Raw genomic sequence first — 12872 nt, forward strand, 5'->3', positions numbered from 1 at the left:
ATTACAGAGGCGCAAGAGGAGCGGGAGGGGGAGACGCGAGAGTCACGGGGAGTCTCTCTCACGAGGGAGCAAAGACGAGGTGAAACGCACACGCGTTCCCTCGATGGATGAGGAAAACGCGCAAGCGAATGAGCGTTCACGCAAGGGTGTTTAGGTGCGGTTCCCTCCCCTCGCATACTCCACTCTTCCTCGCTTCTCCATCCTTCCCCCGACTGTCCCGAGTCGAGCTCTCTGAGAGTCAGATACGAGATTCCACCTGTGCTCCCTGATACGCTGCCGTTGCTGCCGTGCTCGTCCTCCTCGTTTCTTCCATGTCTTCTCCGTGTCGTGAGATCGTTTCGAATTTGCTGAATAGCTCGTCCTTTCTCGTCTTCTTTCTCTTCTCGTTTTCTTACCGAGCAAGAGCCCGGGGCCGCGGCACCCGAAGGAGAAAATGTGTGGATTTTTGGTAGGTGATACACGCGCGTGAATCGAACAAACGGAAGAAATGTCAAGGCTTGTAATAAGGGCATTTAGCCCACGCACTTTGCTTTAGTCCGGCCGATTCTTTCGCACGTTTCGCCTTTCACCGTCCCGTCCGTCCGTTAAGAAATTGCCTACCGGTATTCACACATGCGTTCGGCGGCTTTCCTCATCCCCGGTCATCTCGTTCTCGTTCTCCCGCGAGATCGTCCCGAATTAGCCGGATACCGCGCGCATTTTTAACAGCCCGGCTTAAATGGCACGGGACGGAGGATTATGTGGGCCGGTTCGGCGATCGTGAATATATTTTGATGCCGCGGAGACATCGCCGTGGCAAAAATGAAGGAATCATAAAGTCGCTTTTGCTCGGCCGCTTTCCTCTTTTATCAGATTTTGCCGAATTCTTTCTCAGAATTGATTCCAGGATCATTTTATCAGGATCGTTTGTTAAATAAACGCGTATATTATTATTTATGTATACCCGCGAGGTAGAACCTCGGAGAGGTTTACTTTTTACAATGCGAGAGATCCCGTACAGTTTTCACGCGTGTGTCGTCGGCAGAATTCTAGGCATATTCTTATTCTCCTCGCTTTTTATTTTCATTATTCATGAATTTACGTTTAGCTTTCTGAAGGGCTTTTGCAAAAGCGAAAGATGTAATGGATACGCGACGGGGCGCAAACCGCGCGGAGTGTGCATACACACGCGGGAAGATTTTAATGATCTTTCTTCAGGCATTCGTCGGACTATAGATACCAGATTCCACCTGGACCGCAGCCGTACGTTGCTTCGAACTCGGCTGCATCCACAGCCTGTCTCGAGGACACGAGCTTCTTATATACTCTTACTTTCTTTCTTTCTCGTAAAACTAACATGAACGTCTCGATTTGAGCAATTACTTGTAACAAATATTTAACGATTTCTTCCTATACATTTCGTATACATTTCTCAACGATTTATTTATACGTAAGGTATAAATTGCCTGATGTGTGTTCAATAAATACACTACATTTTACAATATAATTTTATCTCGTATTACGGAAATATGTTAAATAAAAATACGATATGTCCTGTTATTTAAAGTATCTTTACGAAAATGTTTATAATCTTATCGTTTATAACAATCATCTCCGAGTTACAAAAGAAATTTAATGACGCTTTCGCTAGGATTTCGCTAAAATTTCGTAATATCTGGGCATATGCTAGACAGATTCGCAGGCGTGTCGTGAACTCCAAGATAGCTCGGTTTCTCCGGTTCCGTTATCCCATGAGAATACCCGTCAGGTGTCCTTTTGACGCCTTGCTAATTGTTGCTGAAAGCGAGTATGCCCGTTACATACCCCCATGAGCCCAGAATAGCACGCATATTACCTTTCCTTCGTATGCGAATTCTCGCCGAACAAAACGAATCGATGATATGCAAATTTTAGAACGAACGCGCGTAATTAGCGGCGCTTCGATAAGCACATAAATAAAATAAAACTCTCTCTGTTCACTCCATTCCTCGAGCCTTATTAAATAATTGCGTAGCGTTTACGAAGATCGCACACCTGGATTGGATTCGCGAATAAGTAAAAGTAAAAGTGTTTTAGAAATAACGCAACTAAATATTTCTTTATCTCCGATGTAATTTCTCGTGGTGATATAATTCTAGAAGAGCTAATATTATGAATTGTCTAAACTTATAAGATATATATTATTTTGCATGTCCCTATTTGTACATATCATCATGTTTAATTCCCTAAGCTAATATGCCATTTCCCGTAAATATCTCGTCGCATGGGAATCTATTTAAGCGATGCTCGTGCGTATGTGACGTATGTATATATTTATGACGTACGATTCAGTGCCTCTAATTCGTTCTTTCAGAAGACATATTGGCAACCACGAGAGAAAAGTACGAAGATGCGGCATACCGTTAATTCAGTGACGTTGTCAATAACGATTAGATGAACGACCGGTACGAAGACGAAGATATATAGATGGATAGAAGGATAAAAGAGATTTATCGTTCCGGCTAAACGCGCCGTTTCGCTGGCATATCGATCGCGCGAGTAAAGCGAGAAAAATCGATGCACATTCCATTTACGGACGGACGCGAGCTGCCAATCAATCGAATTAAAAAATATGACGTTATCTCATATATATGCGAGAAATCAACTTTTTCCCATTATGAGTTGTGTACACTTTGTCAATTAGCCACGACTCTATTCCCAATCATGTGTCTAGATATAGATTACGTAACGGCGGCGATGTTGCGATGGATTATTTTTGTTGTCGATTATCTTTCCAGGTGCATTGATCATAACAAGGTAAATGTTATTAGTGAGATAATTAATATTCGACTACGATCCGGGCCTTTTGGGCCGGTCAGTCCCAGAAAAAATTATAATTATGGTCTCGTGAGAGTTTTTGGCGTCGGAACAGGATCGCGAAAGTAAGCCTCACCGCCCCTCGACAAGCGCATCGCAAATCGCTGCTTTTTATTGCAGTCTTAAGAGGAGGCGGGCACAGATATTTGGGCGTGTAATAATCGAATGACGCCGATGAGACGAACGGAGCGCGCAGAGGGTGATCGTTCAATTTTCTACACTGGCCAGTCACAGCACGCACACGACGGAGCCATGTGGCACGGGACTTTACATGGATATGTGTGCGTATGCGTGTGTGTGTGTGTGTGTGTGTGTGTGTGTGTGTGTGTGTGTGTGCGTGCGTGCGTGCGTGCGTGCGTGCGTGCGTGCGTGCGTGCGTGCGTGCGTGCGTGTGTGCGTGCGTGCGTGTGCGTGCGTGCGTGCGTGTGTGTGTGTGTATGTGTGTGTGTATGTGTGCGTTGGGGACCTCTGGTCGGTTTAACGTTGGGTCAGTGAAGCCCGCACGATAAGCCCCGGCCGAGTTAATTAATGTTAAAAAAAAGCTTGAGATAAGAATAAAGGGTCTCGTGTGCGCGCGTCGTATAGCGCACCACGACGCCACCGGACCGCCAACGGTCCTCTCCCCATGAGCCCCATTCTCGATATGCATATTGTGCTCGTTAAATTAAACAATCGCACGGGAATCGAAGTAAAAATTCGAGTAAGGACCTATCTAATCTTCCCGACGGGAACAGGGTTCGTCCAGCTCTGGCAATGGCCACGTTCTCCTGGTCGTTTTCGAGAACAAGATTGTTAGAACAGCGCCCGTGTTCTTGCAGCTGCCTACGATACGATTTTTTTAATGCATCGCAAATTAATCCTTACAGTAAAATTTCGAAAACTATTCGCTTTCGATAACTACTCGGTTATCGATGAATTAATTAGAACTCTTTAAAAGATGATAAATTTAAATGTAAAAAAATTTCTATTACTAATATATATCTTAAAAATACAATTAAAAGTAAGAAAAATATTTTAGAAAACTATATTTTAATGTTAATTTTACAATAAGTAAATAATTTCAAAAATAACGATCACAAAAAAATATATCGAATGTGGCAAAAAATTTTATCTTGTTTCGTAATCGTTAAAGATCAACATCTGGAAGAACGTACCAATTTTGCCAACTGTTGATCGATCGCAGATAAGCTTGTCAATGGTGACGTCCTACTTTAACTTAGTTAAAATCCCATTAATTTTGAAAGGTTTCCGATTTTCTAGAAGACCCTTCCGTCGTTAAATATGTACATGCCACCACGGTGATGTATTGGAAGCAAATAAGGTGGCTTTTTAACGAGGAGAACCGTTCTTCTCTCTCCCTGGCGAGGAACTTGGTTGTGTTGTAGGGATCAACAGGTGTTTTCCCTACCTGTCGCTGACGAAAACTTATCGAAATCCGTTTAGTGCCCGTAAGCTATTGAAGGCGAGAACGAAGGAAGACGCGACAATTAGGAGGACAGAGATGGCGATAGATCAGAAAACATAGGAAAGATAGAGAGCCCGAACGAAAGTGAGAGGACCCGTGAAAAAGAACGGAAGGTGAGAGAAAAAAGAGAAAGAGGATACGATTGGTGGAAGCGAGAGAGAGAGTAGCAGAGGCTCCCACAGTTATTAGGGACTGAACTGGCTGAAGTTTCCAGCTTTAAGGGCTAACCTACGCGCTACGTCGACGGTGGAAGGAGTCACCTGTCAATTACGGACAGAGTTCTTAGACTCCCTCGTAGCCGGGCCCGATCGTTATCCGTTCAGGAAATTGAGCGTTCAGGCCGTTCGGCGGACCCTCCGCGGGTTCCCCTCCCGAGTGAAAACTCCGAAGGCCCCACCGAGTTAGACCGCGCGATCGCTTATTAACGATCTCGTGCATTTCGTGCAGTTTCGGCGTTAACGAAGCGCAGTCCAGTGCGTTGCGAAAGCAAGAACGAAGAGAAGTCGGTTCCGTGAAATTTGTTTTTCGAAGCCGATCGGAAGGCGTTCTCCGAGAGATGTTCGTGCCCAAAAATTACGCGATATTCGAGGGAATCACGGGATCAGACTTATGTAAGAGAATACACGTTTCTCGAGAATGCAGCTGATGCGTATCCATTGCAGGTGCTTTAACGTAATGTAGATCGAGATGCTTTATTCATCGCGTAAAAACAAGGCGAGGCTCGTCGAGTGGCGAGCGACTTTTCGTAACGCAATGAAATTCGCCTCGCACACGGCGGGGTTTTTCGGCGTTACGTCCATTGAAAACGTACCGAGTTAACCGCTGTCCGACTTTCATGAAACACACAACCAACGGTACGGTGTTTCTCGACCGCGAAAAGAATTCTCGCGGACGTACACTTAACTCCTTTCGCACGCGGAAGCATCAAGGAGTACGTAGCTGCGTTAAACACGGTTGCTGCATGTTCGTCATCGTCGCGATTCCGTGACGTGACTGCCGCTCAAAATTTTGAAATCACGGTGCGAACGCGATCGTGCAACGTAATACGCGTTACGTAACGGTACAGACGAAGCAAAGCGGCACGATCGTGGTTATTACGTCCGCACGTACTTCGTACACCAAATATTCCCGCATTAGAGTATTCTTCCATTATCATTAATGTATTTATTCACTTAAAGATATTTCACGAGCCGTTGGCTATCTGATACGTACACCGTGTGTGTGTGTGTGTGTGTGTGTGTGTGTGTGTGTGTGTGTGTGTGTGTGTGTGTCTCTCGCGAGATTCTCCGGTAATAATAGACGGAAATAAAAGTACGATTCATTCGTGGGAAACATCCGGGCGTTTTATTAATAATCAAGTGTTAAGTCAACGATCGCCGGTGTCTCATAGAGTCGCACATTTCCCTCCTTCATTCTCCGGTCCGTAGCGAGAAGATCCGAAATCGCGCGGTGCGGACTAAAGCCGCGATTCTTACGAATACCTTCGGTATACGTGAGCGGTGTATGGATCGGCTGAATGACGATCGGCATCAAGTAGTAATCAAAGAATCTCATTAAATCGCAGGAACGACCAGCCACGACCAGCTTCCCTCTTGGCTCTCTCTCTCTCTCTCTCTCTCTCTCTCTCTCTCTCTCTCTCTCTCTCTCCCCCTCTCTCCCTCATTGTCCCTCTTTCTCCCTCTCGATTCTCTTTTCTCGTCATATAAGTTGCTTACGCGCAGCAAAGCGCAGTTAATTTCTGCGTACCAGCTTTTGAAAATAATTGCGCAAAAGCATCGCGTCTACCAAGTGATCTCATCGACGCGGTTGTATCGCAAACGCGAATCCAAATGCGTAAACGTATTTCAATTCGTATCTCCTTGCAAGGAGAATAAATAGAAAAAGATCAAATTTAAACACAAAATTATAAGTTAAATTTACAAATGCAACAAAATCTCAACACGTTATAAATTATGCTATCATATAATAACGAGGCTAAAAATAATTGTAAATATCGTTCGATTTAAGCCCAAGTGTATAACTATGTATTCCGAGAGGAGATCTTCGTTTACGCTTGGAACAGTAAAGGAAAAAAGATGATATCGATGAATTCGAGAGAATCATCATCAACAAATCTGTACTCTTCATAGAACATACTTTAAAGCTAGGAATTTATTATAATAATCAGAAAACTTTTTGACACTATGATAAAAACTGTCAATGGAGATCGCGGAGATCTTGTTTTGTGTGTGTGTGTGTCTAAAAGTTAATAATGTTAAGACCGATTAAAAAAAAGCAGAATGAATCGCCATCACATTGTCAGCGATATCACGACGTTTGCATAGGCACCGGACGATGTCATGGTCGTCAGGATTAGTACGGTCCGCTTCGCCTTCCCCGTATATCTCGTGCCATCTCTCTCGATTCTCCTGTCGGATCTTCCATTCAATGGACCGCTCTCGCGAGGTTCTTATGGAGGTACTCACGCAAAACGCCGCCACGTGACGAGCATCCGGATCGCCGATGACCGATGAAGATTCCCGTCCGTGCACGATGGAATCGACGAGTAATAATCGCTGCGATGCCACACAGTGCATTGGCCCACGCAAATCTGGTCTTTATTCCTCTCAAGATATTTACCAGAGGCCTGCGTAAATATTACGTGTAAAAATAAGTGGTCATTTTTTTTTTTTTTTAATATAAAGTCATTTTTACACATGTGTTATATTTGATATATTTAATAATTTCTCTTCAATATGATACATGATGCTAACAAGTTATAGAGTTACAGCTCAAAAAAAAAAAACAAAAAAAAAACAAATAATTGATATTAATTAAATATCCATATTTGAGATTAGGAAGTTTAGGAAATACTCCTATGTTAAAATTAACTTATTATTTTCGTATACGCGGATCAGTCACGTGTGCTGCCAAAAAGTAAGAGATTATAAAACCTCTCTCAAAGCTGGCGACTTCTCCTTTCATACAATTCTATTCCATACGTCATTCCGTATTATATGGCCGAATAAATGGCCGAGACGGCCTTTCATACGCTACGGTGATGTCGGTTTTCACCGTTCGGAATGTTCTTAAGGCCGCCTCAGAATCTAGGTAGACGTTCGGTAGAAACTAATGATCGATGATAGAGACTTGTGTTGGGCGTTATCTGCGATCAATGTCAAGATTATAATCGCGTACCAGTTTCTTCGGCGCGATTTTCATTAAGTGTTTGACTGCGGCGAATAATGTAAATTGCGCGGGCTTACGTAATACGCATAATACCTAGAGTAATAATATTGTCTGCACAACAAAAGCAGAGAAACTATGTCTTGGCGTAACTCGATATCTGACCGCTGTTCATATTCTAGATACAGAATATAAACTTTGTCGTTTTCTTTTTCTGAAATCGTTTCAATGTCAGTAAGTTATTAATCATTCGCGATGTCACGTGGTTATTAAGTGATAATTAAGTGTCAACTTGAGACAGACACTATATATTTAAACATGATTCGAGCGTATGATATGATAGTGTTTCATGTATATTACGCGCATATCTCTGTTTGCAAATACATACATATATGCATATGGTTATTAGTATAAACAATTATTCCTAATTATCATCGCGGAAAAAAAAGGCTTCCATGCAAATAACATGATTTAAAATTAATTTGATCATTAATAATATACCATATGAGATATAATAATATGATATATTGTGTAAAATTCGTCTTTTAAAATTCACTTCAATTAATTTTCAGCTTTTTTAACTCCAGTTCGTGCCAAATATTTACGAGGTTAAAGCGATCGAGGTTATTGGTATTGGCTGTTTAAATGTGACGCCACAAGAGGATCACTCGGTCCATCATGGACTTATCTTCTGCCCGAATTGTATAAGGAGAAGAAGTAGCGGGATATAATCGTGGTCCGGTTCTCCCTCAAAAAGCACAAGACGCCACAAGACACGCGGCTTATCTAAATATATCCCAAAATGGAAACGCACGAAAACGTTTTAATTAACCAATTAACATTTTTAGTATCATTTTTAATATCATGCCTCGTATATCTCGATTCTACGGATCAAGTTATATCTATCACGGCACTTTCTTCGTAGATTGATGACATGTTTTAACATGTACACGCGATACATATAACGATATATATAACAAGACAATTTTTCCTTTCTTCACGTCGCGATATTATCCAATGTCGCTGCACGCAATGTCACTGTAATTTTCACTTATGCAATATCTTTTATGCAATCCTTCACACTTAAGTTAAGAGATATATTTCGAAAACTTTTTTAAAAAATTAAAAAAAAGAGTCACTAAAAAAGATGAACAGATATTTGATTTTGGAGAATTTTGATAAAGTGACTGCGCAACGGGGAGGAAAAGAGGATCGCGGTTATAACATTAAGAGTTAAAAATTGCGCTTAGATCCCATCTCATCTTCACTATGCTTCGCGAGGTAGACTTTCGTATGGGTCTCCTTCGAGCCTCCTCTCCCCCTCCCCCTCCCCCTCACAGATCTACCTGGTCCTGTCGAGCCGAGTTAATCGGCGCAGACCTCCGCAAGCACGCTTCGCCACCTCGACTCGCTTCAAGAGCCTCCAAAGCTGGTATTAATAATCCGACGTTGAATCCTCCGCCGTGCTTCTTTATGTATTTTTTTTCGATATGCCGACCCGTCGCTTCTCAGTCACGTTAATCTTCCCGAATTCATTTAATTCGCGCGAAAGATCGCGGCACGTAAACGATAGGCGCATTCTGTAAATTCCGCAACAAGTAACGACCTCATATGTACGTCCAATAAGATCTTTGTGTGAAATGTGCGTTACGTTACTTTGTCCGGTCGAAGAGTAAAACGACCACCCGTTGACCTCGAGCGGGAACGGTCATTTTCTTCTCTCAGAAAATCCCGTCGAACGAAACTCTCTCTCGAACGGCGATCAAGATTACGCCGCATGATCGAAGCATCCACATTCGCGTAATGTTGCTCAACGGCGCGAATCGTATCTTGTTATTCGGCTTATTTGTATTTACGATGTCACAAGTAATCGTCTATCGTTACTTGAAACGAGAACGACGCGAATCGACGTGCGCGTGAACACATTATATTACGTACAACCACGGAACCGCATCGCGAGCAAATTGTCCGGCATGATTTACCGTTGTGTTCGATGTATCGCAACGAGTTATCGTATTTCAAGATTAGGTTGTCGCGGGTAATTCCGTATTCAGGGCTTCAGCCTGAAGGCTGGGGCCCGTATTATAAAGGCAATGAAATATCGCGTATAGTTTACTTAACGTTAATTCGACGGTCTCGTGAGAGCGCACCTTCATGTTTGCGAGAGGTTTTCTCGGGGAAAGTTTTCGAGGGACCTCTTTCTTACCTCGGATCCGCCGTTCTTTCACCTGTCACACCTCGACTTTCGTGGGAGGCCGAAAGGCTAATGCATTCGAATAACCGGATTAAAGCTGCGCGGATTAAGGAACGAAGAAAGAATACTCATACCGATTTGATACCACAGATGAAAATTGCGCGCGCGCACGGCGATTAATGTTTGACCATTTTAGAAAATACGGTTACAATGGCGTATCATAATTTATACTTAAAAAAAAAATTTCTTGAAATTTGCCTAGATTTTATTTGTAGTATAAAGAGATATTAATTCTCGTAGTTATACAAATTATATCACAGACAAGAACGAGGATTAAGATATTATAATATCGCCTGGCGATATATAATGCGTCCAAATGTTTAAATAAAATTTAAAAAAAAAATTGTATTAATTAGGTTTAAAAATTATATTAATTCTGGCGAATTCTTAAGTTAAGTTTACGAAAAAAATATAAACACAATCCGCGTGGTAAAATCAAGCGGATTGCTGCGCCTTCGCCCGGAGATGTAAATTCTCATCGCTTGATCCGCTTATAGCGGCCGATATTACTTTCAGCCCGCTCTATAGAAGGTCCATAATATACACGTGATATGAGTGTCGACGATAGCACGGAAAACGAGGGCGCCGGCGGCTGTAAAATTATATGGCATCTTCTTTGTGCTTTCACGAATTCACGAACCGTTTTTACAGCCACCAAGAAACTCCTCGTAAATCGGCGGTACCTATGTAATATTCCGCTGTAAAAGGGTAAGCGTAATAGGGGGAGAAAGGTAATAAAAATTCTTTGGCCGCAAAGCCAACTTTAATGAAAGTATCGATCGAGGTGTTAGAAAGGCTCGTCGGCTGGTGTTACATTGTTTATTGACTCGCTATGTTATTTGTCTTCCGGAAATATACGGTTGATGTACATATACGACGTACTAAGAATGTATATCTTAGATATAAGAAACAAATTACAGAGAGAGAGAGAGAGAGAGAGAGAGAGAGAGAGAGAGAGAGAGGAGCAAAATAAAGACTCAAAAAAACTCTATAATTCATTTTCTCGATTATATTTTATAATTATTTATTATAAAACATATATATTTATTAAAAATTAAATATCTATACGAAAGAAATTCCTTCTCATAGTTTGACTATAATTGAACGAAGATTTCGCCGGGGGAAGAAAAAAATGGAAATGGGCGTTTCACATCCGAAACCGACGTAAACTTTCTATGTCATTGGCGCAGATTGATAAAATTATGTTGAATAAAGCGGTCAATTTGTGCCATACCCCCCTTTTTTCATGTGATTACACTAAATCCATCGAGAACCGGTGTATCAATTATAACGGCCGGCCGTTAATAACGACTCAGTCATAATGACAATGCTCTCCTTCGTTGCGCACACAAGCGGTATTGATACGAATTAATACCCGCACGGCGATAAGCGTGAGCCTATAGAAATGACGAGAGCCGTTTCGTAAGGTGCCGGGGCGGTCCGCCGAGAGAGCTACTACTTTTTGTGTCAATTAATATTTCGTCACGGATCAGAGGCGGCTAAAAGCAGCATCTAGAAACCCTTCGGGGCCTCACGGCCCCCCATTCGAGCATACTTACTCGCCGTTTCTTTAAAATACGGTACGTCAGTACCACTCTCTGCTCGATTTCCTTTTCTGTCCTGAGAACCGGCTTATCGGCACGATGAGCTTGATGAAAATAGTATTTCGATTTTTCTCCGAGACATTTTATCGTCATCCCGCGATAACGAAATCGCTGAGTGGTTTACGCAAATATCGCATACGTTGCAGCTGATGGCTGACATCTCAGATGCGATATTATTATGGTGTAACTTGGCGCCTTATTCATATTCCGGGATAATTCATTAATTGTCACTAACGAAGTGTCGCGGGAATTATGGTTTTATGTTAATAATATCGCGAAGGCGTCGCTCAGTTTCCCTCCTCGTTTGCTTTTATCGCCCCGACTTAATTTCTCGACCACTTACGTGCGGCTCACTGCCGTTGTGTTCTGGTATGCGCGAGGCGATGTGGAAGGACAAAAAGTGAGCCATCTAATTAGACGCGGTAAATAATGGTAACGACATTCCAGATGCGCGCCGTTTCGATACAGCCGGCCGCGTTTTCTCGCCCGTACGCCAATTTATGTACAGTGCGTAATGCGACATTATTATTTATTCGTGATTATGCAGAGTAACCGGGTAGCGGGCCGGTAGATTAGTAGATTGTCCGATGGTGACTCTACTATTGAGCATGATATCCGGCTTAATGATGCGCGCGAGGAAAAAGGACGAGCGGGAGCACCACCACGTATCGTCGTGTCGGTGCGTGGATTATTCTGTGTCAGGAATCTGCAGATCTTAATCGATACGCGTGAGATAAGGTGTGCAGAATGTTGCACATCCGCGTGTGCCAGGATCCTGTTTCTTACGCGGTCCAAGGATACGCGTAATCTCCCAGGATTTGCTCGCGCGGGAAATCAATGACGTCCGCATCGTCGAGTGACTCAGAGCCACTCTTGGTATTTCGCTTCCGTCGACTTTTCTCTTCACCCAAAAATCTACTTACTCTCGGGATAAAACTGATAAATGAAAATCAAACGTAATTTTATCGAATCTAAAGCTCATACTTTCGGAGGAATGCAACTAGGAATATATTAAGCACAAAATATTTTCTATTTTTCATGCGATGCTTGATCAACAAGAATAAGTAATTTTTCTAACAAGATAAATTATTATCTGTATCGGAGGATTGACGATTGAGAATCTAAAATTTTAATTTTAGTAATTTGTACAGATGCGATTCTCATTAGTGGAGAAGGACAACCGAAATGTCTCGCTGAAGCAAGTACATTAGCCTTACGCATTTTTCGAGTCCACTGTTGGCCGCCACTCACATAAATTTACATCGCGACCGTTTCTAATGGAGCTGTCGATACGCCTCGCGCACGCGGACGATTATTTCACCGACCAGCAGAGTCAATAAAGTCAGAGGCGAGAATACATGCGCGGCTTAACAGATTTTAAGCGAGTAACCGCGTTTCATTACACAACGCTCTGCTCGTATCTCTCAGCCGGGAAAATAACGAGCGAGGTGTTTCCACACTCCGACACGTCTCTAACGCACAGACATCCAAGGCCAGGGAATAGCCTTCTGCACTCAAGGATAATCCGAGATTCTATCCTCCTTACGTT

At 42.7% G+C, this 12872-nt stretch overlaps 1 protein-coding gene across 1 annotated transcript in view; it reads right to left on the bottom strand.

The window, feature by feature from the left end:
- Ser (protein serrate) overlaps positions 1 to 12872 on the bottom strand; it is a 96533-nt gene that overhangs the window by 43179 nt on the left and 40482 nt on the right. The window contains exon 2 of the mRNA XM_089074909.1: positions 6766 to 6926. Coding sequence (XP_088931035.1) covers positions 6766 to 6876 — 111 coding nt within the window. The 5' untranslated portion in view covers positions 6877 to 6926. The remainder of the gene's footprint in view (positions 1 to 6765; positions 6927 to 12872) is intronic.

This window comes from Pogonomyrmex barbatus, unplaced genomic scaffold, assembly GCF_055798465.1.
Source record: "Pogonomyrmex barbatus isolate J1 unplaced genomic scaffold, ASM5579846v1 scaffold18, whole genome shotgun sequence".
NCBI lineage: Eukaryota > Metazoa > Arthropoda > Insecta > Hymenoptera > Formicidae > Pogonomyrmex > Pogonomyrmex barbatus.